General features: G+C 42.9%; 1 protein-coding gene across 2 annotated transcripts in view; it reads left to right on the top strand.

Moving 5' to 3' along the window:
- ADAMTS17 (ADAM metallopeptidase with thrombospondin type 1 motif 17) overlaps positions 1–26,626 on the top strand; it is a 197,411-nt gene that overhangs the window by 119,839 nt on the left and 50,946 nt on the right. The window contains exons 13-16 of one of the 2 annotated variants that reach the window (XM_066592862.1): positions 2,748–2,914; positions 2,997–3,124; positions 18,837–18,957; positions 22,035–22,109. In XM_066592862.1, the coding sequence (XP_066448959.1) occupies positions 2,748–2,914; positions 2,997–3,124; positions 18,837–18,957; positions 22,035–22,109 (491 nt within the window). The remainder of the gene's footprint in view (positions 1–2,747; positions 2,915–2,996; positions 3,125–18,836; positions 18,958–22,034; positions 22,110–26,626) is intronic. The other variant, XM_066592863.1, reaches the window with a different exon arrangement.

Below are 26,626 nucleotides of genomic sequence, written 5' to 3'. Positions count from 1 at the left end.
CAGCTGTGTTGGGCAATGCAATGGGATATTTCTATGTACCGCCGGTGGCTTCCTGGCACCCACCCATGCTGTAGGTGCACACGGAGTTTTTACTACATCTGTACACTTATAAAGAACCCCAGTCAGACTGGGGCATGCAGTGTGGGCCGAAGCCCACCTGCATTAAGCACGACATTACTACCTCAGCTGTGTTGGGCAATGCAATGGGATATTTCTGTGTACCGCCGGTGGGTTCCAGGGAGCCACCCATGCTGTGGGTCCACAGGGACTTCACAATAGGGAGTTGTACCTGCCTGTGTCTATGAATTAAAAAGCCCGGTCTGACTGGGGCATGCAGACACCTTGACAGAATGAATAGTGTGTGGCACATAGGTTCCCCATTGCTATGCCCACGTGTGCAGCTCCTGATGGCGGTGGCACAGGATTCTATTTCTCATTGCTTCTGTACAGCATTGTGGGCTATCGCTCCGCCACTTTTAAAGAGGGTCGCTGCCTAGCCGTGCCAACCTCTGCAGTGTGTGCCTGCGGTCCCTCGTCATGGCAGACGCAATTCTAAATAGACATGAGCGTGGTGTGGCATGAGGGCAGCTGAAGGCTGCCCAGGGACACTTTGGTGTGCGCTGTGGGGGGGGAGGGGGGGCGGTTGGGCAGCATGTAACCCAGGAGAAGTGTCAGTGGAGTGTCATGCAGGCAGTGATTGTGCTTTGTTGGAGGTAGTGTGGTGCTTAGCAAAGGTATGCCATGCTAATGAGGGCTTTTCAGAAGTAAAAGTTGTTGGGAGGGGGGGGGGCCCACTCTTGCCGGTATTGTGGCTTAATAGTGGGACCTGTGAACTTGAGATGCAGCCCAACATGTAGCCCCTCGCCTGCCCTATCCGTTTCTGTGTCATTCCCATCACTTTCCTGAATTGCCCAGATTTTCACACATGAAAACCTTAGCGAGCATCGGCGAAATACAAAAATGTTCTGGTCGCCCATTGACTTCAATGGGGTTCGTTGTTCGAAACGAACCCTCGAGCATCACGGGAAGTTCGTTCCGAATAACGAACACCCGAACATTTTGGTGTTCGCTCATCTCTATTTATTAACTGATGTAGATCATTCAGATTGCACATGTAGTTGGAGTGAATCCTCCTCTATACAGGTGTTTCAGAATCTGTTTCTTCCTTGCTGATGAATAATGGATTCCAAGGGTGGAAGTCTGCTCTGATCTGCTTGAAGTGTTCGAAACCAATGAAGACACCGTTTTTTTTCCCGATCTGGTGACTGGATGAAACGTTGGTGTATATTTATGGTCCGGAAATTAAGAATCAGTCCATGTAATGGCAGCACACCTCTTCTCCAAGGCCTTAGAAGTTCAGCACAGAAAGTCATGGCGATTGTTTTTTGGGATGACAAGGATGTCATTCTCCTTGATTTTCTGGGGCAAAGTTGTACCATCAACATTAAGCGGTACGTGGCGCAAATGCATTGTTTTTATGGGAGACTACATTGGGTAGCAAATTTATATTTAGGAAGAGTCATTCCAACTACATGTGCAATTTGAACGCTCCACATTAGTTGATAAAGAAGTTATGACCACTTTTGCATTACTTTTAGTACGACCCTCGTATTATAACACATCTATATTACAGATACATAATACTGATGTATTACTAATTAAATTATATCAGCAGTATTTAATCAGGATTCGCCTCCGCATTTGCTTTTATTGGTTTTATTTTATTACTGGGCAAATATGGATCTGTATTTTGCACAATGGAAGAAAATAATACCAATGAATGCAAATATGGATCCAAATACTGGTCAAATACGGATGCAGTATGGGTGCATCTTTGTTTTAATCACTTTCAACAGACTATAATGGCCGTATTTCTTATCACAACTGGACAAAAGTAGCGCATGCTGCATTTTTAAAACATAGCTGTGAAAAATCTACTCATGTCAATAGATTTATACATTTTCATTAGTCCCATATTGCTGTCTGCAAAACACAAGCCAAATATGTATTAAAAAATATACTCTTCTGAAAGTAGCCTAACATTGGGTTCCTGCTTGGATCAAGCCTTTGGAAAATGCCGCGGCAACCTGAGTTTGTATATTATTGGAGCTGTGTAAACCACAATTGTAGACTGTAATATAATGCCACTCTGGTAACAGGTTAATGCGATGGGTAGACTATGACCCACATTTAACATATATTGCAAGTGGCGGAATGTTATACGGTGTCAATAAGGAATTGCAACATTTTCAACAATTTGGTTCACTCATTACTGTATATAAATGTCTATTCTTCATTTCTCTGATGTTGGCTTTGGGCTGAAAGTTTGTAAATTTGGCAAATAAACCTCAGTTGCAGCGCAGGGTTTGAATAATTTTGATTGCAACTGTATATAGTGAAGTGAACATTTCTTTCATTATTTCTGCAGAATTATTGTTTAGTGTTCCAAAGGAGTTTGCAAATGTGTCTCATAAATCATTGTAATGAGCTGGTTGTATAAGCAGGAGAAGGAACGGAAATGTTACTCTGTTATGTGGATAGACATAGTATAAGTCCAGACCTAATTCAAGTACAGATTTATTAACCTGCAGACTGAAAGACTTCCAGGAAACATGAATCAGGACTTGGAAACATTCTTTCTATTCTGTGCTGTTGTTAGAGAAAAGACATAGCCTACATGATAGACATTAGAGGCCAGAACAAGAGAAGGTCCTTCAAATTTTGATGAGGTATTATCTTTTTGACAGTCCTGGACTTGGTGGTCAGAGCTGTAAAGGGACAAATGTGGAGCACATGGTTTGTGAGAATTCACCATGTCCCAAAGGAGGTTCCAGCTTTAGGGATCATCAGTGTCAATCTCACGACCGCAACTTCAACAAGAAGAAAAGTCTCCTTACAGCTGTAATCGTTGATGGTAAGTCTTTTCAATACTAGATGATTCAACTTTTTGTCTTTTATTTTGAATATGGCATTCTTATCTTCTATTTATTTTTCAGATAAACCATGTGAGCTGTACTGTACTCCTGTTGGCCGAGATACCCCAATGTTGGTGTCGGACAGAGTCTTGGATGGAACACCCTGTGGTCCTTATGAGGCGGATCTCTGCGTTCATGGCAGGTGCCAGGTGGAGTAGCTCACAATTTTTGGAAACCCTTTTCCCTCTTCTCAGGTTATTTTTTTGGGGTATGTTCTCATAGCAGAACTATGCACAGCGAATTCTGCAAAAAAAAAACCAAAAACATTAAAATCCGTAGCTTTCTGCCGCAGTTTTTGGTGCAGATCTGCACATGGATTTTGCTTTGTGAACAGGCAAAATCTGTGCGTGCAATTCTGACACAGAATCAAACTTTCCGTGTCAAGAAGTGACGTGTCATTACTTGATGCAAAATGGAAAAAAATGGGGTTTGTACCGTATTAGCTAGTAGAGCAAAGTGTGATTGTTCTCAATGAAAGAAACCAAGAAATCTTGTAGATATGATACCTTTTAATGGCTATCAAAAATACATGATGTTAATGTAAGCTTTCGGACCTCACAGGGTCCTTCATCAAGGCATAATGAAATAGATCCAAAGATATAGTTATGACAAGGCACAAAGAAACTAATTTGCACTTAAAAAATGCTACAACAGAAATACAAACAGAGATGTGAAGGTTTAATGGTCCCTGAATTAGTGTTAACATTGCTGACTTGATGATCTCTTATCTATGTTATAGATGTCTCATACTTCCCAATCATTGTTAATTCCCAGTCATTGTTACAATGCTTGTATAGAAAGTCTAACTTTGGCTTTAAGGAATGCTGCCTTCCAATAGGTGGCACTGTGGAGGTATTATTCCATCTCACTTATTTGCATATTACCCAGAGGAGCATGAATGGCCTTTTGAGTCTCCTCACTCACCGTTTAGGTGCTCTCCCTAAGGCGAAAAGATAGCGCTTTTGACCCTCATACTTCCAAGTCACACATCAATCTTTTTGAAGAATTTAACTCTCAGTTGAAGTGTCAAAAGTTGTTATAAATTTGTATTCCCAAATCCTTCTGTGCCGCTGTGATTTGAAATTGCCTTTCAATATAATAACTTTTATGTCTTTCAAGTTGTGTCCATAACTAGAAAAGTGCTCCGCCACAGGTAATTTGGTCTTTCTTTCTTTAATCGTGTGGCGATGAGATCTCATCCTACCTTTCAGTTTTTGTGCTGTTTCTCCAACATAAAGGCCCCAACAGGACATTTACTGCACAGGATCAGGTATACAACATGTGGAACATGTGAATGTCCCTGGGATCTTATAGTCCTATTGTATGTTGGGGATTTGTATCCTGTCCGCGGTCAGTACATGTGAGCAGGTCTGACAGCTCCTTACATTACAGGGATAAGTTCCTTTCTGTGTGTCTGAGCACAATGCACTCCTGATTATAAAGTTCCTCAAATTTGGAGGTTGCCTGTAACACAGAAGCGGAGGGTCTGGGAATATGGTTTTCAGACGGTCATCCTTGTGCAGGGTATGGTGGAGTTTGTTTGCGGTTTTCCTTAGTATCTCTAGTTGCGTATTGTAGGTCACTACTAGAGGCACATGGTTGTTTCTTTCCTTCTCCTTGTATTGGAGTAGTTGATTTCTGGGTATCCTGGTGGCTCTGGTGATTTGGTCATCAATTGAGGTGGGATGGTAGCCCTGATTTTAAAAATGTCTTTTTGAGATTGTGTAAATGTTCCTCTCTGTCTTTTGGGTTGGAGCAGATCCGGTTGTATCTGATGGCCTGGCTGTAGACAATGGACTTTTTGATGTGTTTAGGATGGGAACTGTCCCGTCTGAGGTATGTGGGTTGATCAAATGGTTTTCAATATATGGATGTCTGTATTGAGCTGTTTTGAAATTTTTATGTTGGTGTCCAAAAAGTTGATTTCCGTATATGAGTAGCTTAATGTCAGGTTTATGGTGGGGTGAAATGCATTGAATCTCTCATGGAATTTTATTAGTTCTTGTTCAGTGTTGGTCCAGATGTTTATGATGTTATCAATGTAGCAGAAGTAGGCCAATGATTTGCTGGGGCAGAAGGCTAGAAAGTCACTCTCAGGAACCATTTTTCTTAAGACTCTCTACCCACTGGATATTCTCAAAGAGTATCACAACCTTCAGAGAAATGGTAATTTATTCTACTATTTCACAATTTAAAGTTTTATTGTGGTAACTCAGTCACCTCAGTTTAAAGTGCATTCATTGGAACATTATGTCACTATTAGAGATGAGCGAGCATACTCGCTAAGGACAATTACTCGATCAAGCATTGTACTTAGCGAGTATCTCCCCGCTCGGGAGAAAAGGTTCGGCTGCCGGTGCGGTTTAGAGGTGAGTTGCGGCAGTGAGCAGGGGGAAGCAGGTGGAATAGAGGGAGAGAGAGATCTCCCCTCCGTTTCTCCCCGCTCTCCCCCGCTGCTCCCCGCCCTCCGCCGGCACCCGAACCTTTTCTTCCGAGCTGGCAGGTACTCGCTAAGGGCAATGTTCGATCGAGTAATTGCCCTTAGTGAGTATGCTCGCTCATCTCTAGTCACTATGTAGCTTTGATGGGCTAAGCATGCTTTAAATGCAAAACTGTCCTTTTTCAGTGTATTTGAGCACAACAGATCCTGACTACAGAAGTATGTGTATGCTCTCGCTTTGGGGTGAGAGCTAATGAGTGCATGTTATTCCGATTAGGTCTCATAAAGCTGTGTTAATCAGACAGAGAGATGGAAATAGTTCTACAGAACAGCTGGGAGTGTTTTATGCCAGCGAACTGCTGGAAGTGCTCAATCAGCAGGTTTGAGAAGTGGATGAGGAACCGAGGGACATATTCAGCAGAAAGTCACAATTGGAGCACAGGATTTTGCTCTCCAGTAATGTGAATATCCAGCCAGTAAATTTCTGGTCATGGCAGTAAATAGCATTGTCTAAGCTTTTCTTATCCTTTCTGCTGAAACTTTAGTTTTTTAAGTTCAGATTTGTTAACCTTTGCGTTGTTCGATGGACCGTATTTGTGGAGAAAATCTATTATTTAGTCTGTTATTATAGTCATTCTAATGGGTATTGGTGAAAGGAAACTTTGAGATACTAGTATATAACTTGTAGCAAAAATGTATTTTTACATTCTTTCATCAGAGAACTCTGGTAAACATTTTGTTATTTTTTTTTACGTTCCTAAATACACCTTTTCAAATATTTTAAGCCTGCAAGCCTTCTTAAGACTAACTGTTGGCCAATTGAGGTTATTTTCACATGTGCTTTGCAGCCTCCAGTACAGATCCGGCACAAAATCCCAGACAAAATAGTGCCGCATGCTGTGGTATTTTATCTTCCTTGGCATGCTGGAAGCCAGACAGACTCCATTATAGTCAATGGGATCCTTCTAGTTTTGCTCAGATCTGGTATCTTCGGAATTGGGGCACATTCACATTTGCACTCACGGCCTCTGGTAGTTTAGTTTTTGAACTCCAGGTATGGAGCTGGAAAATGAAAATACTAGAACTAGCATATGTTCGATCCTAGTATCACTCAACGGACCCTATTGACTATAATGGGGTCCATGCAGCTTTCAGCATGCCAGCCAAAGTTTCTCTGAATAAAGAATTCAGCACAGATCGGGCAAAAAATCCCAGACAGAATAGTGCAGTATGATGCTCTATTTTGTCCAGAAAAATTTTGGCCGGCATGCTGGAAGTAGGACAGACACCATTATAGTCAATAGGGTCCATTTTGACCCGATTTATGGCAGTTCCAGTATTTGTTATCCGGCTCCAAGGGAAATAGACTACAGACCATGGGCGCAGGTCTGAATGTAACCCAATGTATGCTATTAACCCTTTCCAATCCACTGTCTGACGTCTAAAGACATTCTCATTGAAGGCTGTACAGCTCTGATGTCGGAAGACATCCGGCAGGGTATTCTTACTGTATATTACTTGCCGCTCTGTTGTCGGGGGCCTCTCCAGCATGTCCCATACCACAGTACTGGCTGTAGCCAGCAGCTGGTGCTATTGTATAATGGCAGAAAGAGAAAACCCCTAGGAAACCCTGAATCCAAAATTGGATTGCAAAGGGTTAGAAGATGTCCACATCAGCCAGTCAGATCACTGCTTTAATTTTTATGTCATTATTTAACAGCCAGAATTGGATTGCTGTGGGCAACACCATCAGTTTTTATGTGTACAAGTGTTACTAATCAAAACCCTAAGATGGTGCATTTTCAAGTTTACTTGTGTTCCAACTGGCTAACAAGTGTTCTTCAGAGTGTTGTAAATGCAACTGACCAAACTCTTATTTCCTAAATCTTATTTAACCATGCAGGTCTCTTTAACAGATTCCTCTCTTGTCCTTGGTGCATGCTATTGCTTTTTTTGTGTACTTTTTAGGACTATGATACAGTAAACACGAGAGGAGCCAGGGATGTTGGAACACATAATAGGAAAGGAAAACTTGAGCAATGGTCACTAAGTGTTCCAGAAAAGTGACAAGATTGGAGCTAATTCCTGAAATGTTTCTGTGTCGCATAACTGAGCTTTACGGCTTTCAACACCAGAGTCCGTGTGTGTCTCTGGTCTAATTGTCAAGGTGCAAGAAGATGCCAAGATCTAGGATATTGCTCTGCTTCACTGCCAGTAGACTATACTTCAACATGAGAAATATATTATTTGGTCTGATAAATACTTCAATCCTTTTGGCTCTCCCATAGAGTTTGTATGGTGCTGCAGAGTGCATGTTGGACTGCTGCTCTATACAAATTCCTCCTCGGGATCCATTGGGTTTCCAGTGATCTAACATTTATCACCTATCCTGGATATGTGCATAGGTGATAAAGTCACAGTTTAGAGAAAAGTTTCCGTAAAGAACATTTATTTAGGAGACACCTGTTACATTTGGACATGGGTATTGTTCTAGAATCAGATGGTCCCTTTTGTGACTATGCAGCTGTTTTCAGGGTGATTATTCCAATGATAGGTATCATGAAAATTAAGATTATACTAGTTGATAACATTTTAGGTCAGTGTCTCATACAAAAATGAAAACTAGGCTGTGCTTCTGAATACTTATGGAAATATATTTGTTGCGGTCTTTTTTTTGTAAGCTCAGCTGCTGTACATAGACTGCCTTCAGAAACTTTCTTACGAGGAGCTGCCTTCAGTTTCTAGGACAGGAAGCATCAGTCTGACAGCTATCATTGTAGCCAATTGCTCCTCCCTCCTCCCTCTCTTAGCCCTCCTTGGCAGTCGATGAGACCTATGCACCTCTCATCCTTCTCACTGTGAAGAGACAGATTTGACTGAATCTCTGCTTGTACAATGAGAAACAATAACTTTCATCAGCAACCGAATATTTATCTTGTTTTCCAAGATTGTATCAGATCACAGCTATGACCATAACTCACAGCCGACAGGTTTACATGATTTCGTCTTGTTTAGAAGTTGAAATGCAAGGATTTATGAAAAATATACCTGTGTAACAAAGTTTAACTTGTTTGGGATACCTTTCTGCAACATGTTATTGCCATTAAAAAGCAATTGTTCTCTCTTCCTAACACAACAAAAGCCTCTGTAAGACCGATCTCACGCAGACAGGTCGGATTCCGCATGTGAGAGCCCACAGCAGATTCCAGCCATGACAGTGGCCGGTGACCCTGCGTATCTGTCTTCTTTCTTCTTCTGTATTGCTGATGGCTGCGGTGGCTCGCCATCAGACATACGCACTACGTATTTTTTTTTCTCAAAACTCTGTTTTTCCCACAATGTCGCTAGGCGATGACACGGGTACCCGCGACCTATTCACAATCTTAATTGCAGATGTTCCGCAGGTCGGACGGCTTACATCAACTTCAATGGAACCGACTGTGCAGAATCTGCATTAAAATAGAACATGCTGCCATGCTAAAATCGCAATAGCTGTCCGCTCATGTTCTCTTGTTTGAATGTGTGCGGAATGCCGCGGATCGTCTGTGCAGATGACAATCGCGGATTCTGCAATTGAAATCTGGTCGAGTGAGACTGGCCTAAAACAATTAAGAGTAAATAAGGTGTGGCACGGAATGCAATCATAATGCATTAAAGCTTAATTTACAAGATAGGAGATAACTTGCTGATTGGTAGGAATCTCACCATTGAGGCCCCCACAATCTTGAGTCCCCCTATGCCTATCACTGTGGGGTCGCTTCTCCCCTCACAGTGACATCAGAGTGAATGGAGGTCTGGCTGAGTATGCATAGTCAGTGCTCCATTCGTTTCAATGGGGCTGATGGAAATACCCAGGTGCTTGATACTCAGCTATCTCCAGCAGTCCCATTGAAACTGAAAGGAGCAGCAGTAAGCCTGCAGTGATGAGGGGAGACACGGGTCCCCTGTTCTTGAGATCAGTGAGGCCCCCCATCAATCAACAAGCTTTCCTCCCTTTGGATAATGGATAACTTGTAATCCTGGTACAACCCCTTTAAAGTTTGCTACACCTGTAGTTCAGCTGGGTTACTGGTGACATCAACTTGCTGCTTTTTCTACTTGTGTTTCAATAGAAATCAATATACCTAGCATCCTGGGACATATGCGTCTAGTATCTCTAAGCCAAAATAGAGATCCTGTGCAAACAGCAGCTCTCACTATGGACAGCTACATGTTGTACAATCCCAATCCACTACCATGGGATACTAAAATCTATGGCCACTCTTGGATGATAACAGCTGATTGCTGTGGGGTAGAGCCGCTGGACCAATGATAATCAGCTGAACAACAGACAGCTGCATTTTGATGGTGAGTTAGCATTATACAAGATGATATAAGAACATCTATTTGCAATATGATTCATTATTTCCTTTAGATGTGCCGTGTGACTAGAGATGAGCGAGCATACTCGCTAAGGGCAATTACTCGAGCGAGAGATCTCTCCCCCCGCTCCCCCCTGCTCACTCCGCAACTCTCACCGCTCATTTTTATCTTCACCCTACTGATCTCGGCTGTGACTGTTAGCTGAGATCAGGAGGGTGCTGACGGTCACATGCTTGCTGGGCGGAATTAACACTTCCGCATTCTCTCTTCATCCTCCCAACCTAGGCTGTGAGTTACAGCTGAGGTCAGGAGGCTCCCAGTGGTCACATGATCACCGGGCGGAATGCACTATGTAATGTGTAAAGGAGAAGGCAGAAGGGGTTAAAAACCCTTTCTGCCTTCTCCTACGGGGTCCTCGATGAGGACCAGTGCAGGAGTGCATCTGCACCCAATGTGTCTGATGACTGGGTGCAGATGCACTCCAGTTGCAGACCTGTTCCGACATGGGAGGTATAGAGTAAGCTCATGGTGTTGGAACAGCTCAGGCATTGGAGTGGGAAGGGTTAAATAACATTTTACTTTCACACACAAAGTATAGTAAGTTAAATAATGGGAAATTAATTATATGTTTTTTGGTTGTTCCTTCCCATCAGTTATGAAGAGGGTACAGCAACACGCAGGACAGGAAACCCCCCAATGGGGAAAACCTTTAGGGAAACCATGGCTGCTGTACTGCCCTATCTCCTGGCATACTAAGGGAGGGGGGGTAACACTATAAGATGTGTGCAAGACACAAGTACAGTGATTGAGCGTGTGTTTGTGTTGTGTATATATGCACATGTATGAGTATGTGCCATGAATGTGTGACAGTGTCTGTGTGCGTGTATGACTATTACAGGATACAGACTGTCTTCATCTGTCATATCTTCTGGTTGGTCTGCAGTTGTCATTCCCCATCCTGCCAACAGTAAAGTAGAATGATAGAGAAGGTTGAATAAAATGATCATTACAGGAGCTGCACACATCAATGGTACCAGGCATTCAGAGAGAAGCGATAAGTGTGATATTATATACTGTACTATGTACAGTTATCTCATGAGAGACAAAATATGACTGAGATCCTATTCCTGGCACTCCTGGCAAACATTAGATTTTGCTGGGAGAAGCTATGGGTCCCGAGTGGAGTACCCTCTCTAAGATGTTCATGTGTCCTAGAATGTGCAGGGTTTGTCTTCATGATACATCTCCTTTAAAAAAAACTTGCATTGTCTCAATTCCTTGTGTTTTTATTGCTAGTATTGAGGATTTAATAAAAATATGAAATTTTAAGCCATTCTCCGGATAGGCCATAAATAGTTGACCAGCAGGGGTCTGCCACTCAGGATCCCAGCCGATCAGCTGATTGAAGTGACAGCAGTTCCCCGGCCAGCACTGCTGTCACTTCAGTGCATACCAGGCACAAGCACTGTACATTGCATAGTAGCTGTACCTAGTATTGCAGCTCAATCCCATATACTTGAATGAGACTGAACTGTTCTCGGGCCATGTGACCAATGAATGTGATGTCATATGCTTGAGAAGAGGCCGTGTCACTCAGCCGAGCACCTCGGCCTCTTAAATCAGCTAACCAATGTGGATCCTGACTGGCGTTCCCCCATCAATCAACTATTGATGACCTATTCTGAGGATAGGCAATCAAATGTTTTGTCTCAAAAAAAACACTTTAAAACCCTTCTTCCACACCAGCTTTTTGCTTACCAGAGATTTTTATGACACGTTTAGTAATCGGGATCCTCCTTTATAGCTGCCTGTCAGAATCTCTTCTTCCATAGAGGAAGATGGATGGTCCTACAATGGGAGCAGGGTGGAAGGGTTACTCCATGAACCATAGACCATGACCACCTGAATGTGTCTGATGGATCGCCCTCTCTTCTCCATGCCCAATGTAAAGGATGTTCTGCCATGGTCTAGAATTGAACCATATATAATAATAATCTTAATAATAATCTTTATTTGTATAGCGCCAACATATTCCGCAGCGCTTATATATGAATATTATTATCACCACTGACCCTTTGTCAAAGACTGAAGTGTTTTAGATAAGTTTTACTAACCAGTTCACAGGTGGCCCGGTCCACCCTAGCTCTAAATCCAATCTGGAGGAGCTGTTGTCTCTTCTGAATCCAGGTGTATCCCAAGGCCCATCGGTAGATCTCATGATAAAAGCTGACTTCCTCATCCATCTAGTTGGTTAAGAACCTGGCAGAAAAAATAAAACCAAAGGATGGAAAATGTCAGAGTAGTGTAGAGAGGATTACATGTATAAAGAGTGGAGACTTTGAGAAAAGGGTAGTACTAATGAACACTATTATAAGTAATGTATAAGTAGTAGAAACTTGCAGAGCTGGTAAAAAAAAATACTTTGTATACTCTCCAGTACGCAGTCCAGCTACCCTGAAGTATACTAGGACTATAGCCAGAAGATACTAGCGGGATGAAAAGGACAGTAACTTTTAGCACCACCTGTCGTCTCTATTGAAGAGGTTTTCTGAATCCGGTCCATATCCATAAAAGTTCCAAGTCGGTCACACCTCAGTCTTGCTTCTCTGTAGTAACATTGTCTGATTTCTCACTTACTGAGCTTCTCTTCTGACATCAGAGAAGACAAAGCAACTTCAGAAGCAGCCGCTCACCACACCAGGGAGCCCTCCACATACCCAGCGAGTCTGAGAGAGAAGCAATACTGAGCATGTGTGACCACCTTGGAACACTTAGAGTCCTTTTACTCGGAACAATTATCATTCAGATTCTCGCTGGATTGCGTTCAGTATAAATGCTAACAGCAACTGAATGACGAACGATAATTCGTTCTCTTATCGTTCTTCGCTCAGTTTCTGCAGGCGTAATAATCAAATGACGATCTGCCTGTTTAAACGGACAGTTGTTCGTCTACGAATGACTGCCTGTTTACTGAGAATGAAGGCAAGCGGACGGAAAAGATTTTCACTGAATGATCATTTTTCCTGCGTGAAAGCACAAAGGCAATTATCACTTGGATGACTGTCAGGCGCTTAAGATCTCATGTAAAAGGAGTCTTATGGTCCTTTTAGACAAGCCGATTCTCGTTTGAACGAGCGAATGATGTCATTGTTAGCTCATTCGTGCTCATGCAGCCTGTTTAGACAGGCAAACGCATCACTGGCTCGTTCAAATGAGAACCGTTCAGTCCATATATAAGCGAATCGAGGGACTGAATGATTGCTGTTTGAACCGAACGATAAGCCAACGAACCAATGATGATTTTTATGTCTGCAGAAACTGAACGAGAAGCAGATGATTCTCGTTCATCGTTGGCTCGCGTTTACACTGGACGATAATTGTTCTCTTTTGCCCATTTTGAAGGATTTTTTTTAGCGATAATCTTTCCGTCTAAACGCAGCATTAGCGAGGTGGATACAGCATACAAACAGCGGGTGACACTATTCTAGCATTAGTCCTGGATTTATTGAATACGTCTAAATACAAAAACTGTTTATAATTATCGGCTGGAATAAACTGTAAACAACCAATTTGAATACAGTAGATATTCTGGAATCTGACTGAATTTCAATTTCTGTCCACAATAATATAATCACCTTGTCAAAAATCCTGCTGTCCGTGGCGAAAAGTGTTCTGATGTCTTTATCCTCTGGAAAATAGAGAAATATCCATATTTTATCATTGCCAGAAACCGTTGCACTACCCATGTTGTGATGGATAGGACAACAGATTATTCGTTTCTACTATTGCTGTAATCAGGATAAAGTCATTCTTATATTTATTAATCGTATTTAGTCATATTTGTATATTGTTTTGTAGAGATGGGATGTGATTATTGCATAAAAGGGTGGTGAGTACATTGTCACGCATGCCTTAGGAAGGTTCCCCAAAACATTGCTTAAGTGCCTCTATGCTCTGCTCTGCTGTTTTGTCACTACCTCGGCTTGTTGTGTGTAAATTGAAGCACACAAATAAGAAAGATGGAACTGATACATCTTGTCTCCACCAGAAATATGGGTGGAGACATTGGTTGGAAGTCCTGAGTTAGAGGGTATGCGTAAGTGATGGCCAGAGCTGTGGATTGGCTGGTGCACACACACCTCCCCACATGCACCACCCATTCCCCTTGGGCAGGTCACAGATCTCCCAGCCAGACTCCCCGCTCTCAGCATCCATGTCCTCCCCTGCTGACACAGCAGCCTCAGCAGGCTGCCCTTCTGTAATTTTGTTCCCTGGGGTCCCTGCTGCTGTGAGCGGAGACACTGACAGGGGAGGACGGAGTATGCAGCCTCAGCTCCAGAATTCCCCCCCACTGACATGGCCCTGCCAGCTCACACATGTAACCTTTCCCCCAGCCGACGGGGAGAAGTTGCAGTGAGTGGTGCGACAGAGGGGAGGAGAGGGACAGCGGGGCCCACCTGCAGCAGCCGCAAGGGAAAACGGTAGCAGAGCAGAGGTGTGAGCGCTGTGTCAGCCGAGGAGAAGCAAGCGCAGATGAAAGTACACCGGAGACATGTCACAGGGGGATGTGGGAGCTGAGGGAGGCTTTAACAAGGCTTAACCTGTCACTCTGCAGGTCTCCACCCATATTTCTGGTGGAGACCAGATGCACCAGTATTGATGGAACAATACCTCTGCGGCACCACCTATTGGATGGCAGCATTCCTTCAAATCAATGCTTGACCCTTTATACAGGTCTGTAGAGCAAAGATTTGAAATTATAACCAAGCCAGAATCCCTTCACAGACAGACTGTTTCAAAGTTTTTGCCCATCATCAGTGTGCAGTAGGATCCTGGCTTGGCTAGTGAGAGCCCTATGATTTGGGTCAAGAGGGGTAACATCTCTCCTTAGGGAGAGCACCAAGAGGTTGAGTGAGGAGACTTTTAAGGCCATCCATGCTCTCTGGGTAATATGCAATTGAATTGAAGCACTTCATAAACTAAAAGCACTGTATGGTGAAAAAGCCATGAAATGGCACATTATGGTGTATGTATACCTTGAAAACCATGATATAAAAAAGTAACAAGTAAGCATTGGACTATGGTGTCTGTGATTTATTGTATTCATTCCCTAAATGTACAGATTATCAAATAAATGATAAAAAAGTAAAGAAATCCAGTGCTGAAAAATTGCCTAAATCCCTCAGTAATTCAAACCATACGAAACAATAACTAAAATCCATCAATAGTTTGAATTTCATACTATCATACTGCGCAGACATAATTCTTCCTTAATAACCTACCTAACTAATCGTCTATATATCTAAGTTGCTTGGTAGCCTTCCCTTATATTATTAGTAGTTCACATTGGAAAATATAGTCCCTGACGTAACATCTGGCATCTATAACGGTAAATCACCCTGTGGGACGGGTTAATATAGCAACATGTGGGAGACATTAGGAACTACGTCAACTCGCTGAGATGTTTCTGACTTGATTTGGGTCGGAGTCTTGACCTTGTTTGCTGTAAAACCACAGTAACTGGACCGAGACTGTTGTGCCTAATTCCAGTTATTACTCCCTTGTTGCCATTGTTTTCACCTATAATCCCCTGGAAGTGGCTGTAAAAGGTGATCAGGTCTCTAACGTGTCCCCTTATATTGTAACAGTAGATTAGATGAGTGTTGATCTCTGTGGGAAATGGGTTAATAGCTGCAGTTAAGCTGTTTTTGGCAAGTCATTGACATGAATCCTTGTGAGGCCCCTCTCTATATCACCTTGATTACAGTAACATTTAAGCTCCGTTTCCCAGCTCTCCTTTGTTACGGAGAGATGCTGTCAACTTCCCTTATATTATGTTCTTCTCTTTTCTCCAACCCTGCTTTCTTATTAAATTATTATTAAGAGGAGACCACCTCTGTCCCCGATCGCTGCTCTGTATCACCATCCAACTCTCCCAGTGCTTCTTGGTGATCCATATAAAATCCACCTTAAAAAATGGACATTTTAAGCTCATTTCTCCACTTTTTCTTTATGCTATTCTGACAGCTAGCAGCTGCAACTGCTTACAGACCGCTGAGCCTTAAATCCCAAAGCCATCCTTTCCTCTGCTCTGTTCTACCTTGTTTGTCTCAGCATCAAGCATTTCAGTATTAAAGCACCCAAATGTATGCCCTCCAATATCATGAAAAATGAAAATGGTAACATTAGCATAGCAGGCATCCCAAGGGGTGTTTGGCCACATAGTATACTACATAATGCACAATATTCCACCTTAGGTATTTGAGCTAGAACTTAAAGGTATTTTTGCTTGCCATCAGGTACTCAATGGTGAAGGTCTAGCTGCCAAGTACTCCACCTCAAAATAAACCATCTGCAGCACTACTTAAAGTAACCGTCCGATCCTGGAGAAACAAAGATGACCGCACCACTTCTATGACTCACTGATGTACGCTGTGCATTAGCATACATTGGTAATCTAAGACACTACATGCTACTCTGACTGGCCAGCACTGCTAATGTGGGCACCATTGGTAAATCAAAGCAGGTGTAATGTCTTAGACTAATGATGCGTACTAATGCATATTGTGCATCAGGAAGGCAAAGAAGCGGTGCGACCATCTTTGTTTCTCCAGGACTGAAGGTTCACTTTAAAGGGGTTATCCAGGGTTAGAAAAACCTGTCTGCTTTCTTCCAAACACACCTCCGCTTTTGTCTGTAGAGTTGTGCGGTATTATTGTATCTTGTCACCACCAGAATTGTGGGTGGTGACGAGATACAGGTTGCTTGACAGCCTGGGCACGCCCCCAGTTTGTAATTGCCTCCCCCTGCTTCGGCTCTCAGGTCCTGGCAGTGACTAGCAACGGCTTCCTCTGCGGAAAGCGCTGGTTGACAGTGAGGAAGGGGGACGGGAGGGCTGAAGAGGAGTTGGGACACTGCAGTACGACAGCCCAATGCAGCGCCACCACTCCCTCACTTTCCACCGCCGCACTCTGCTCCCAGTTGTGCTGCCAGTGCAGGAAGACCGTCAGGGAAGGCGCTGTCACAAACTGATATGAAGCCGCAGTGTTGGCAGGGAAGCCGCGGTGGACACTGAGAGAGTGGCATCGGGCACTGTACACCACAGCACTGGGTGAGAGTGAGTAAGGGGGGGGGGCAGGGAAGCTGTGGGGAAGACTGGAGGGGAGCGGGGACACTGCTGTAAGACTGCCCGTTGCCGCTCCCTCACTGTCCGCCGCTGCTCTCTGCTTCCACGTGTACTGCCTGTGCAGGGAGGCCGACAGGGAAGCCGCTGTCGCTGTCGGATAAAAAGAAGAAGCCGCTGTTGGTCACTGCTAGGTCCTGAGAGCCAACTAAGAACTGGGGGCGTGCCCAGGCTGTCATGCAGCCTGTATCTTGTCACGACCCACACTTTTGGTGGTGACAAGATACAATAATACTGGGTTGTGCCTGATATTGCCGCTCAGGTCCATTAAAGTGAATGAGATCTGAGCTGCAATACCAAACACAACCCACAAGGGTAAGTGCTGTGTTTGGAAGAAAGTAGCCATGTTTTCCTAAGCTTGGACCGCCCCTTTAAGAGCTGCAGCAACTTTGCTGATTTTTTTCCTGCACAGCAATATTCTAGTCAAAACCCAGGGACAGATGTGGCGCTGTTTCTGAAATCAAAATACATACCCTTTTCTCTAATCTTGAACACCTTCAAGCTGCCAAGCTTTGCGGCATCTGTGGTGGGTTTGTACTACTATTGACAACACGTAGAAACATAAAAAATTGACAACAGAAAAAACCCACATGGTCCGGCTAGTCTACCCGTACATAATTTCCTTTTTATTTCTCTCTTAGGATAGATATACATTTAGCAGAGGCATACTTGCATTCACTTATTGCAGATTTTCCAAGCACATCTGCTGGAAGTTTGTTCCAGCAACACCTTTGCTATCCTCACTAGCCCTCACTGTATAACACAATAGTAATAAAAAAAAATGGTCTCTCCTCTATCATATAAATACACACTGCAGGATAGGCACAGTCCTTCCACTTAAGGGGTAAGATAGCTGTCTTGGTAGTATTTAAAGGGGTTTTCCGGGCATTTACTACAGATGACCTATGCTCAAGATAGGTCATCAATAGTTGATCAGCGGGGTTTTGCCACCCAGGATCCCTGATGAGCAGTTGATCCTACGGCCGCAGTCGGTGCAGCCTAGCTGAACATCTGAATCAGTGGACAGAGTCGCAAGGGTAATAAAAGGTTTTGCTGCCACTGAAATCAATAGGAGCGATCCCTTTTATTACTCATCCAGCTCTGAGCGCAATGAGGAGTTCAATGGGAGCGAAGCCTTTCTACTACACTTTCAGCTCTGACCACCGATGCGAATGTCCAGCTTGGCTGTACTGACAGCAGCCAGAGAATCAGCGAATTGGCGGGGATCCCGAGCGTTAGACCTTTATTGATCAACTATTGACTATAGGTCATCAGTAGTGAATGCTCAGAAAACCCTTTTAACGTCCATTAAAAGCAATGTAATTTCACAGTATCTCAGGCATTCAGCTGATGATACTCTAAACTTAAAGGGGTTTTCCAAGTTAATTAGTGGCAGTATGGGTATGCAGAGTACAGAAAAAAACACAGTACTTGCCTCTCGCTGCCGTGATGCGCCCCCTTGTGCTCTCTTGGTACTCCGGTCTTCTGTCTACAAGCACTGGAGTGGTCACGAGGGCTTTTTAGCCACATGATCACTGCAGCCAATAGAAGGCACAACAGGGCCATAACTAATGATGTTCTGTAAACCTTCCAGGAACGTCTCACTAGAAGTCCACGTGACAGGTTTACAGGACATCACCTGGCCTTCTAGCAGGGTGAAATCACCTGTCAGATGCTGTGCTGCCGGACCGCCAAAATGGCGGTCTGGCACCATGATGAATATATTTATTTTATATAGTTTTGGGCATAGGGAGCCCAAAACAATACAAGATAAATAAGTTGGAAAACCCCTTCAAAGCTCCTTTTGAGTTGTATGTCACCTTGTGCACCTTCCACAATAAGCAGTATTTGTAACCGCTTACTGTGTTTTTTTTAGAAAATCGGCTGCAATGGGATTATTGGCTCTGCGGCCAAAGAAGATCGTTGTGGAGTCTGCAATGGTGATGGCAAAACTTGCAAAGTTGTCAAAGGGGACTTCAACCACACCAGGGGGATGGGTGAGTAAGTAACACGGATGTATAATAGCCACCTCCTGTCTTATGACACATTTGGGGAGCGTAATGCTTAAAGGGGTTGTCCCGCGCCGAAACGTTTTTTTTTTTTTTTTCAACCCCTCCCCCCCCCCCCACGTTCGACGCGAGACAACCCCGATGCAGGGGTTAAAAAAAAACACCGCACAGCGCTTACCTGAATCCCCGCGCTCCGGTGACTTCTTACTTACCTGCTGAAGATGGCCGCCGGGATCTTCTCCCTCGGTGGACCGCAGGGCTTCTATGCGGTCCATTGCCGATTCCAGCCTCCTGATTGGCTGGAATCGGCACGTGACGGGGCGGAGCTACACGGAGCCGGCATCCTGCACGAGCGGCCCCATTGAGAAAAGAAGAAGACCCGGACTGCGCAAGCGCGTCTAATTTGGCCATTAGACGCCGAAAATTAGACGGGCTCCATGGAAACGAGGACGCTAGCAACGGAGCAGGTAAGTGAAAAACTTCTTATAACTTCTGTATGGCTCATAATTAATGTACATTACAAAGTGCATTAATATGCCCATACAGAAGTGTATAGACCCACTTGCTGCCGCGGGACAACCCCTTTAATGCAAATAATATGAATGGGCTCGATCTATAAGATGACTTGTATCATGCAATCGTCTCAATCATATATTGTACATCAAACATTTAACTTATTGAAACTAGTCATTGGTAATCCAATTTACAACAGCAACATACCAAATGTGAATAGAAAGTTGGATCTGAAATTCAGGTTCGAAGACTAATGAAGGTTGTAAAATTAAGATACTAATGTATCAGAGCTGATGTAAGGTCGCCACACACTTGAGATGTTGGTGGCGTGTATCTCTTCCAACCTCCCCATAAACATGCACACTCGTATTAGCCAAACCTGCATGTGTATTTCAATAAAGTGATGGAGAAAAGATTTCAGGCATGTTAAAATTTTACATGCCCAATAATTTTCTCATCTGAAAACAGTTGTCTGGGGACACGCAGACTTCCCCCATACATCTTAAATTGGTTACTCCCAAACTGACTTTTATCACCTATCCACAGGATAGGTGATAAAAGTCTGATTGAAGGGAGGTCTCACAGTTGGGGCTGCCAGCACTCCCGAGAACTGCGCTGCCACCTCCCCCTCCTCTCCTCACTATATCTCCGCAGCAAGGAGAAGCTTGAATGGAGACTAACTCAATGCTACTACTGGAGATGGCCAAGCTTTTGATGTTAAAATAAATAGAGTGGCAGCGTGTGTTCTTGGCCACGGTAACACTGAAGCTCCTCCTCACTGTGGGGGGTCCAATGAGAAGAGGGGAACACAAGACCCCCCTTCTCAGGATTGGTGAGATCCCCACTGATCATAATTTCATCTCCTATTCTGTGGATATGTGATAAAGGTAAACTCTTGGATAACCCCTTTAAATCTCTGGCCAATCAATCTATTGGGTTTCTGCCCCTTATATCTAATATGTCGACTTCTAAGCTGGAGAAAACGCCTACCTACTTTTCATTAGAATGTGACTGACTTTTTAAGGATGTACATAATACAGCCCTTATGATGTTAAAAGGGTTTTCTATATAAAAATTGTGTAAGTGACTAAATATGGTATGTTCCCCTTTGTGATTTGACTACTGTCAAAATGTGGCCACTGAGAGAACTTCGCCTCAACTGTGAAGGTACAGTACACAGAGAGGGAGCACATAGCCACAGCTGTGCACATGGATATAAGGGCAGAACGGAGTACATTGACTTTAAATGAAGTCAGTACGATACTGAATGCCTAGTTTTAACAATTGTAACTTGTTTGTAATTATATTATACTTAATAATGTACTAAAGATAGTACTAAAATAGGAAGGCTTCTATACTACTAGTTCTCCATTATCTTTATTACGTTTATGTCTTAAATCAACCCACCAATTTTGGGACAAAATTCTGCCCTGGCACAGGAGTGGAGGAGGTATATTACTTGTAGTTGTGCTTCTCGGATGACCCTCCAATTGCTGGTTCCAGGCCCCATTTTTGGCCCTCCGAGATGGCTGCAGCAATTTTTTAACTATTGTGAGGTACTGAGGGGCGTAGTAGTGGATGGTCGCTTCGTCGCCCCTAGGTTCCGGTATTATGCCTAAGGGGACTGGAGGAAGTGTATGAGAATCCAGGAGGGCAATATAATCTCCAGCAAGTAGTTGCTGGAGATCTTCCTTTAAAAGTCTTTGGGCCTGGATTTTTGGAATGGATGTCAGGTTGGTAGTGGGGCCATCCATTCCACTTCCTCCACTCCAGGGTATGGGCGAGCCCAAGCAGCACAGGTGCTGAGGCTGAGCCAGCAGGAGGAGGACTAAATTAAACGCAGGTCACGCCTGCACTTGGACTGTATCCTCTGGTTTCCGTCTCTGACTGCCGCCAACCCGCACTCTACCGAGCTGTCCTCCCACACTATCTAATGCACACTGTGAACTGATCTCTGATTGGCCAGTGCTAATTACATGAGCAGCTCTGGCCAATCAGAGAGTAGATGTAGTGTGTTGGTAGTTCAACACTAGGAATACACTGTGGGGATTAGTTAGTCTGAAAACTGCATTGGCCATCTTGAATGGCAAAAAACACGACCTGGAATCAGTACATCAGAGGGATGGCAGAACAGCTGCAGGTAATATAAACCCTTCCCCTGTGCCGAGACAGAATTTTGTCCCAAAACCGGAGGGTGATTTTAAAGTACCCAAACATTTCAACATACACCTTTGTGGGCTGTCCTACTGAATTATTGAAGCTTAGATTCATTTTATTGCTCAGTCACCAGAGTAGCTCATGAATTCCTGTGTCTCTCCTGCCAGATCACAGGCTTCTCTAACCTACAGTACAGCAATCTAGAATTGTAGACTATTATATTGTGCTTGTCATTCCTGCAGGTTGAGGCTTAAAGATATTGCTTTCGAAGGTTTCACTGTGTAGCTTCCCGATGTTGTGAAGTGAAAAACTTTTCTAGCATAGAAGTGCTGAGCAGATCAAGCTGAAACTTCCACTTGTCACTTGTGACTTTATGACCTATTTGTGTTCCTTAGTCAACAGTAGTCATTGTAAGAAGGTTTCCACATGTGTCATGACAAAGCCAAAGACAGTTCCAAAGTGTTTCACATGTAAGCGCGGTGTAGTCATTGTGTGGCGCCTCTGCTTGGTGTTTGGTTGGTGTTTCCTCGGGATTTGTCATTTTTACAAGAACTATAAAGTGTCAATGGTTTCCACCACTTGTGTACAACAATTAACCCCTTCATTCGCTAAATCGATATTACTTAGTACGGGAGTGAATATACTAGACAAAGACCGCATTTCATGTCAGGTTAGCTATATGTACAGACATTATAAATGTGAGATAAATGTGACATTTATTACATCATGACAAACTGAAGAGAACATTTTGCTAGAATTATCAGTATTAGATGTCATATAAACAATTATATCTCAGTTGCAAAGAAAACACAATCACATGTCCAACAAATCCATCTTGTGGGGAGTAGATATTTCCCAGTACAGTGTTAATACCCCATGAAGCGGAATATCTGATGCATATCTGTTGCGTATTTCCTAAAGTAATGCCATAAACTTCCTTTACACAGTATAATGTCATTGTTATTATTTCATGATCATGTCATCAGGATGCAAGTATAGGGTAATCATATTTAAACTAGAGGTGTTCACAAGTTTCTAGCGAAAAAACTATGAGACAGAACCCAATAATAGTTGGTGTGTATACTGTACTCAGTAGGGTTCGGGGTATAGATTTCTCAAAGAAAAAAAATACTATCAAATATAGCACGATTGTATATTTGGCACGATTGAAGTGTAAGATATACCATTCATTGCAGTTTGGTACAGGTCTATGTTTACTGTACGATGGCTCAATGATTTGTCATGTTGGAAAAACCTATAGACATGCTTTAGTGTGTTCGTTGTACCTATATATAGATAGTGCTTAGCTATTCATTCATGAATAGCTAAGATAGTGCTATTCATGAATGAATAGCTAAGCACTATCTGTAATTGGCTGAGCGCTCAGCCAATAGCTAAGCACTAGCTGCTATTGGCTGAGCGCTCAGACAATCAGCACAGCACTTTCAGGAGGCAGGGATTTTTAAATCCCCGCCTGCTGAAAGTGCTGGACAGCAGTGTCGGGGAGCCAGCAGGAGGATGCGTCTGAGCGGCGGAGAGGTGAGTGATTTTTTAAATTATTTTTTTAACAATTATTGATGCTTTTCAAGGAAAGGCTTATATTTTAAGCCCTTCCCCGAAAAGCATACTGCAGGGTTTGCTACAAACCACTGCTTTCAATGGAAACGGCAGCAGCGCCGATCCCATTGAAAGCAATGGGATAGCATGCTGCACTACTGCCACAGCTGTGACAGCTGTGGAAACTGCCACAGCTGTGACAGCTGTGGCAGAAGTTCACAGTATTCTCCATATCTTTTCAGTGGGGCTAACACTGCTGCCGCTGGCCCCATTGAAAAGACTGGCGATATGTCGGTCTTATTTCGGCATCTTTCGAGGCGAGAGTTTTACGTGCTCTTGCAGCGCAAGAAAGAAAATATCGCCAGTGGGTGTCAGCCCTGATAGAATCAAGAAACTGCATTTATATGCCATACTATTCATGTACATCGCCAAATAGTCTCCTGGTGGCAACATTTAGTGCTTGTTTTTTTATTCGAGAAATCTAAACCCATTATAACACTGATTATACGCACCAACTTTTTTTGGTATCTGCCGCATCATTTTTTCCCAAAAGAACTCTGAACACTTCTAGTTCAATTAGATCTCAGTGTACATTGCTATCAAGGGCCACAGAGCAGTATTATATTTTTACCATATAATAAGGAGCAAAGGTCATGGAGTTGTATGATACTGGTAGATTCTTGGTGGTAATGAAGAGGTTAAGCTGTTGCCTTTCATAATTGGTTGGTCATGTAAATAATTTATCAAAGTGTTCCTTCAAAAAAAAGTAAGGATTATTGGCTTCAAGAGGAAGATTTCCGCCTAATACATAAGTATGTTAAACGGTCCACATAGTCTTCTGATTGATCGATATGGGCTTTTTAAGTGTTGTCGCTCAAAATGTTACAGGTTCTGCATGAAAAACTGTGAATCTGTCATCAAGGGGGCAAACTACAAAGATCAGAATCCAAAAACACAGCCATTACATGACCTTGCGCTATGGATCCCCTCTTACCCCATAGAACTCCAGTGATGATGAGGTTTAATTGTAAAATGTTAGGGCTTAGCTATCACTTGTATGTATCTACCAAGTGACAACTGAGTAAGGACGGGTATGGTTTGGCTCACAACTGCACTAATCATTTTTGTCTATTTCTACGTCATTAGAAGACAAACCCCGAAATGGACAGCAGTGCTGAATCTGTCACATGATAGACACCAATGGCACTAACAGACCTCTTTGACTATAATGGGGGTCCGTCATGTTTCCATTATTTTATAGAAAGAAATAGTGCAACATGCTATGCTATGTTTTTGGCCTTTTTCGCAAAATCTGTAATGGAGAATCCTAACTTAGTTTACATGTAGCTGACACATGTTCTGGTGCAGGGAAAAGCATGTCATAATTACAAAGGTCCTCCATTGTAGACTCCGTAAAAAGGATGCTGCACCTTTTTTTTTCTCCAAGTACAATAATGGACCATGAGAGAAACTCAATAGACCGCATCATAGTCAACGAGGTCTGTCATGTGATGGATCATGAAAACAAAGGTTTGGTACCGTGTTAGTCAGTAGAGCAAAATGTGATTTTTCCCAGCAAGAGAAACCAAGTAATCTTGTAGATATGATACCTTTTAATGGCTAACAAAAATACATAATGTAATAGCGAGCTTGCGAATCTCTCGGGCTCTTCATCAGGCTGAAATGGACTAGATCTGAAGAGGCATGAATATTTATATAGACTTATAAGATAGATCAAGCACTGCCATCATCTGGGGTAGAGTGCTAATGCAGCAGAAATACAGTCCTAAGCTCTTGCTGACGACCTGAAGGTTGCAAGTTCAATCCCCGTGTGGTTCAGGTAGCCGGCTCAAGGTTGACTCAGCCTTACATCCTTCCAAGGTTGGTAAAATGAGTACCCAGCTTGGTGGGGGGTAATAAATAAATAAATAAATTACCTGAAAGTACTGCACAATAAGTTGGCGCTATACAAATAACAAGATTTATTTATTTTTCTGTTCGGTCACAGAAAATGATTAGTGCAGATGTGAGTTAAGTCCTACCAGCTGCTTGCTAAAAATCAGAAATCGAACTGTAAGAATCATTACATTTGCCTAGAGTTCCACTTTTTAGCTCTTTTCACAGTTTTCCTGGGTCTCTATCCAATATTATTAGCAAAAATAAAATGCGTATTCTTGTCCTTCTTGTCAAATTAGAATGTAAACTTGAAGAAACACTTTGATAAATGTGTCTTTCTATTCGTGGATAAAGGGATAAATAGAAGCTGCCTGCAAGGTTTTGTGATATTGTATGTGCATGCCTGGTATATCCCCTAAGTCCCAGTGCTTCCTGGTACCAGTGAGCACAAACCTATTGTTGTGATGTCATCCTGGGCTTAAACCAAGATCTGACCCCTCTATGGCATCCTCTAGAGTTCTTGCACTTTGCACTTAAAAAAACTAATGCCCTGCAACGTCATCTCTCACGATGACAGATGAAGTGTCAGACTGTCTGGCATGAGAACAACATAAGCAACTCATTGCCAAGCCCAACATCTACAGACTGTTTACAGTGTAGCATGTTTGGTAAGCCTTTGTGATGTCATGTATTTGTTCAAGCTTTGCCAGAGTACAAAACGGTTACAAAAGAAATTTTATGCTGATCTTGGGGTTGCTCAGACTGACATAGACTTCCTTGCATGACCTCCTCTCACGTCCATATCCATCGGTTATCTGTAGGATTTTGCATGAATCTTTTGATGTTCACCTTTGATGGTTTTCAGGAATGGATTTTTTTTTTACAATGAACTTCCACATCATGCACATATCTACTTATTGTCTGGTGCAATATATATTATGTTCCCTGTGTTCTTCATACTGGCCACACATTGCAGCCAAATCAAAAAGTAGTCTCCGAATTAAAGTATCCCCATCAATAGATGAATCAGATGGATCACCAGTAACACACTATGACCTTAAACTTGGCTGAACACCCACATAGAGATCAATGATCTGTACAAAGTAACTGAGAGCCCCAGCAGTCTGGTGCCTACGAGGACAGATTACAGGTCTCAGTGGTAGATTGTGTTGAGTGAGATGAAGTCCATTAAGCAACGCTCAAGTTCAAGGTCACTTTAAGATTCTGTAAAGATCAACAATCTATAGAGGTGTCCTTCCACACCTTTCCATTTCACTTTATATATCCTGAGATGCATCACTTGATGTATTCTGAGAGGACTAGCATTGAAAAAAATATGATTTTATGTTACCCCATTGAGAAATGTGTCTGTTATATGTTCCTATATGTATCCATCTAGTGCTTGTGATATCATTTGCAGACATGTAATAAATGCTAGAATATATTACATTTGTATCATGAGAAAATAGAGTCCTTAACAAAATTCCTTAGTGTGGACACGTTAGTATACAATTCCAATAATTGGACCACTAGT

The sequence above is a fragment of the Eleutherodactylus coqui genome, chromosome 2 (genome assembly GCF_035609145.1).
Source record: "Eleutherodactylus coqui strain aEleCoq1 chromosome 2, aEleCoq1.hap1, whole genome shotgun sequence".
Lineage (NCBI taxonomy): Eukaryota > Metazoa > Chordata > Amphibia > Anura > Eleutherodactylidae > Eleutherodactylus > Eleutherodactylus coqui.
Note: the sequence above shows the minus strand (reverse complement) of the source record. Positions and strands in the feature narration are given on the sequence as shown.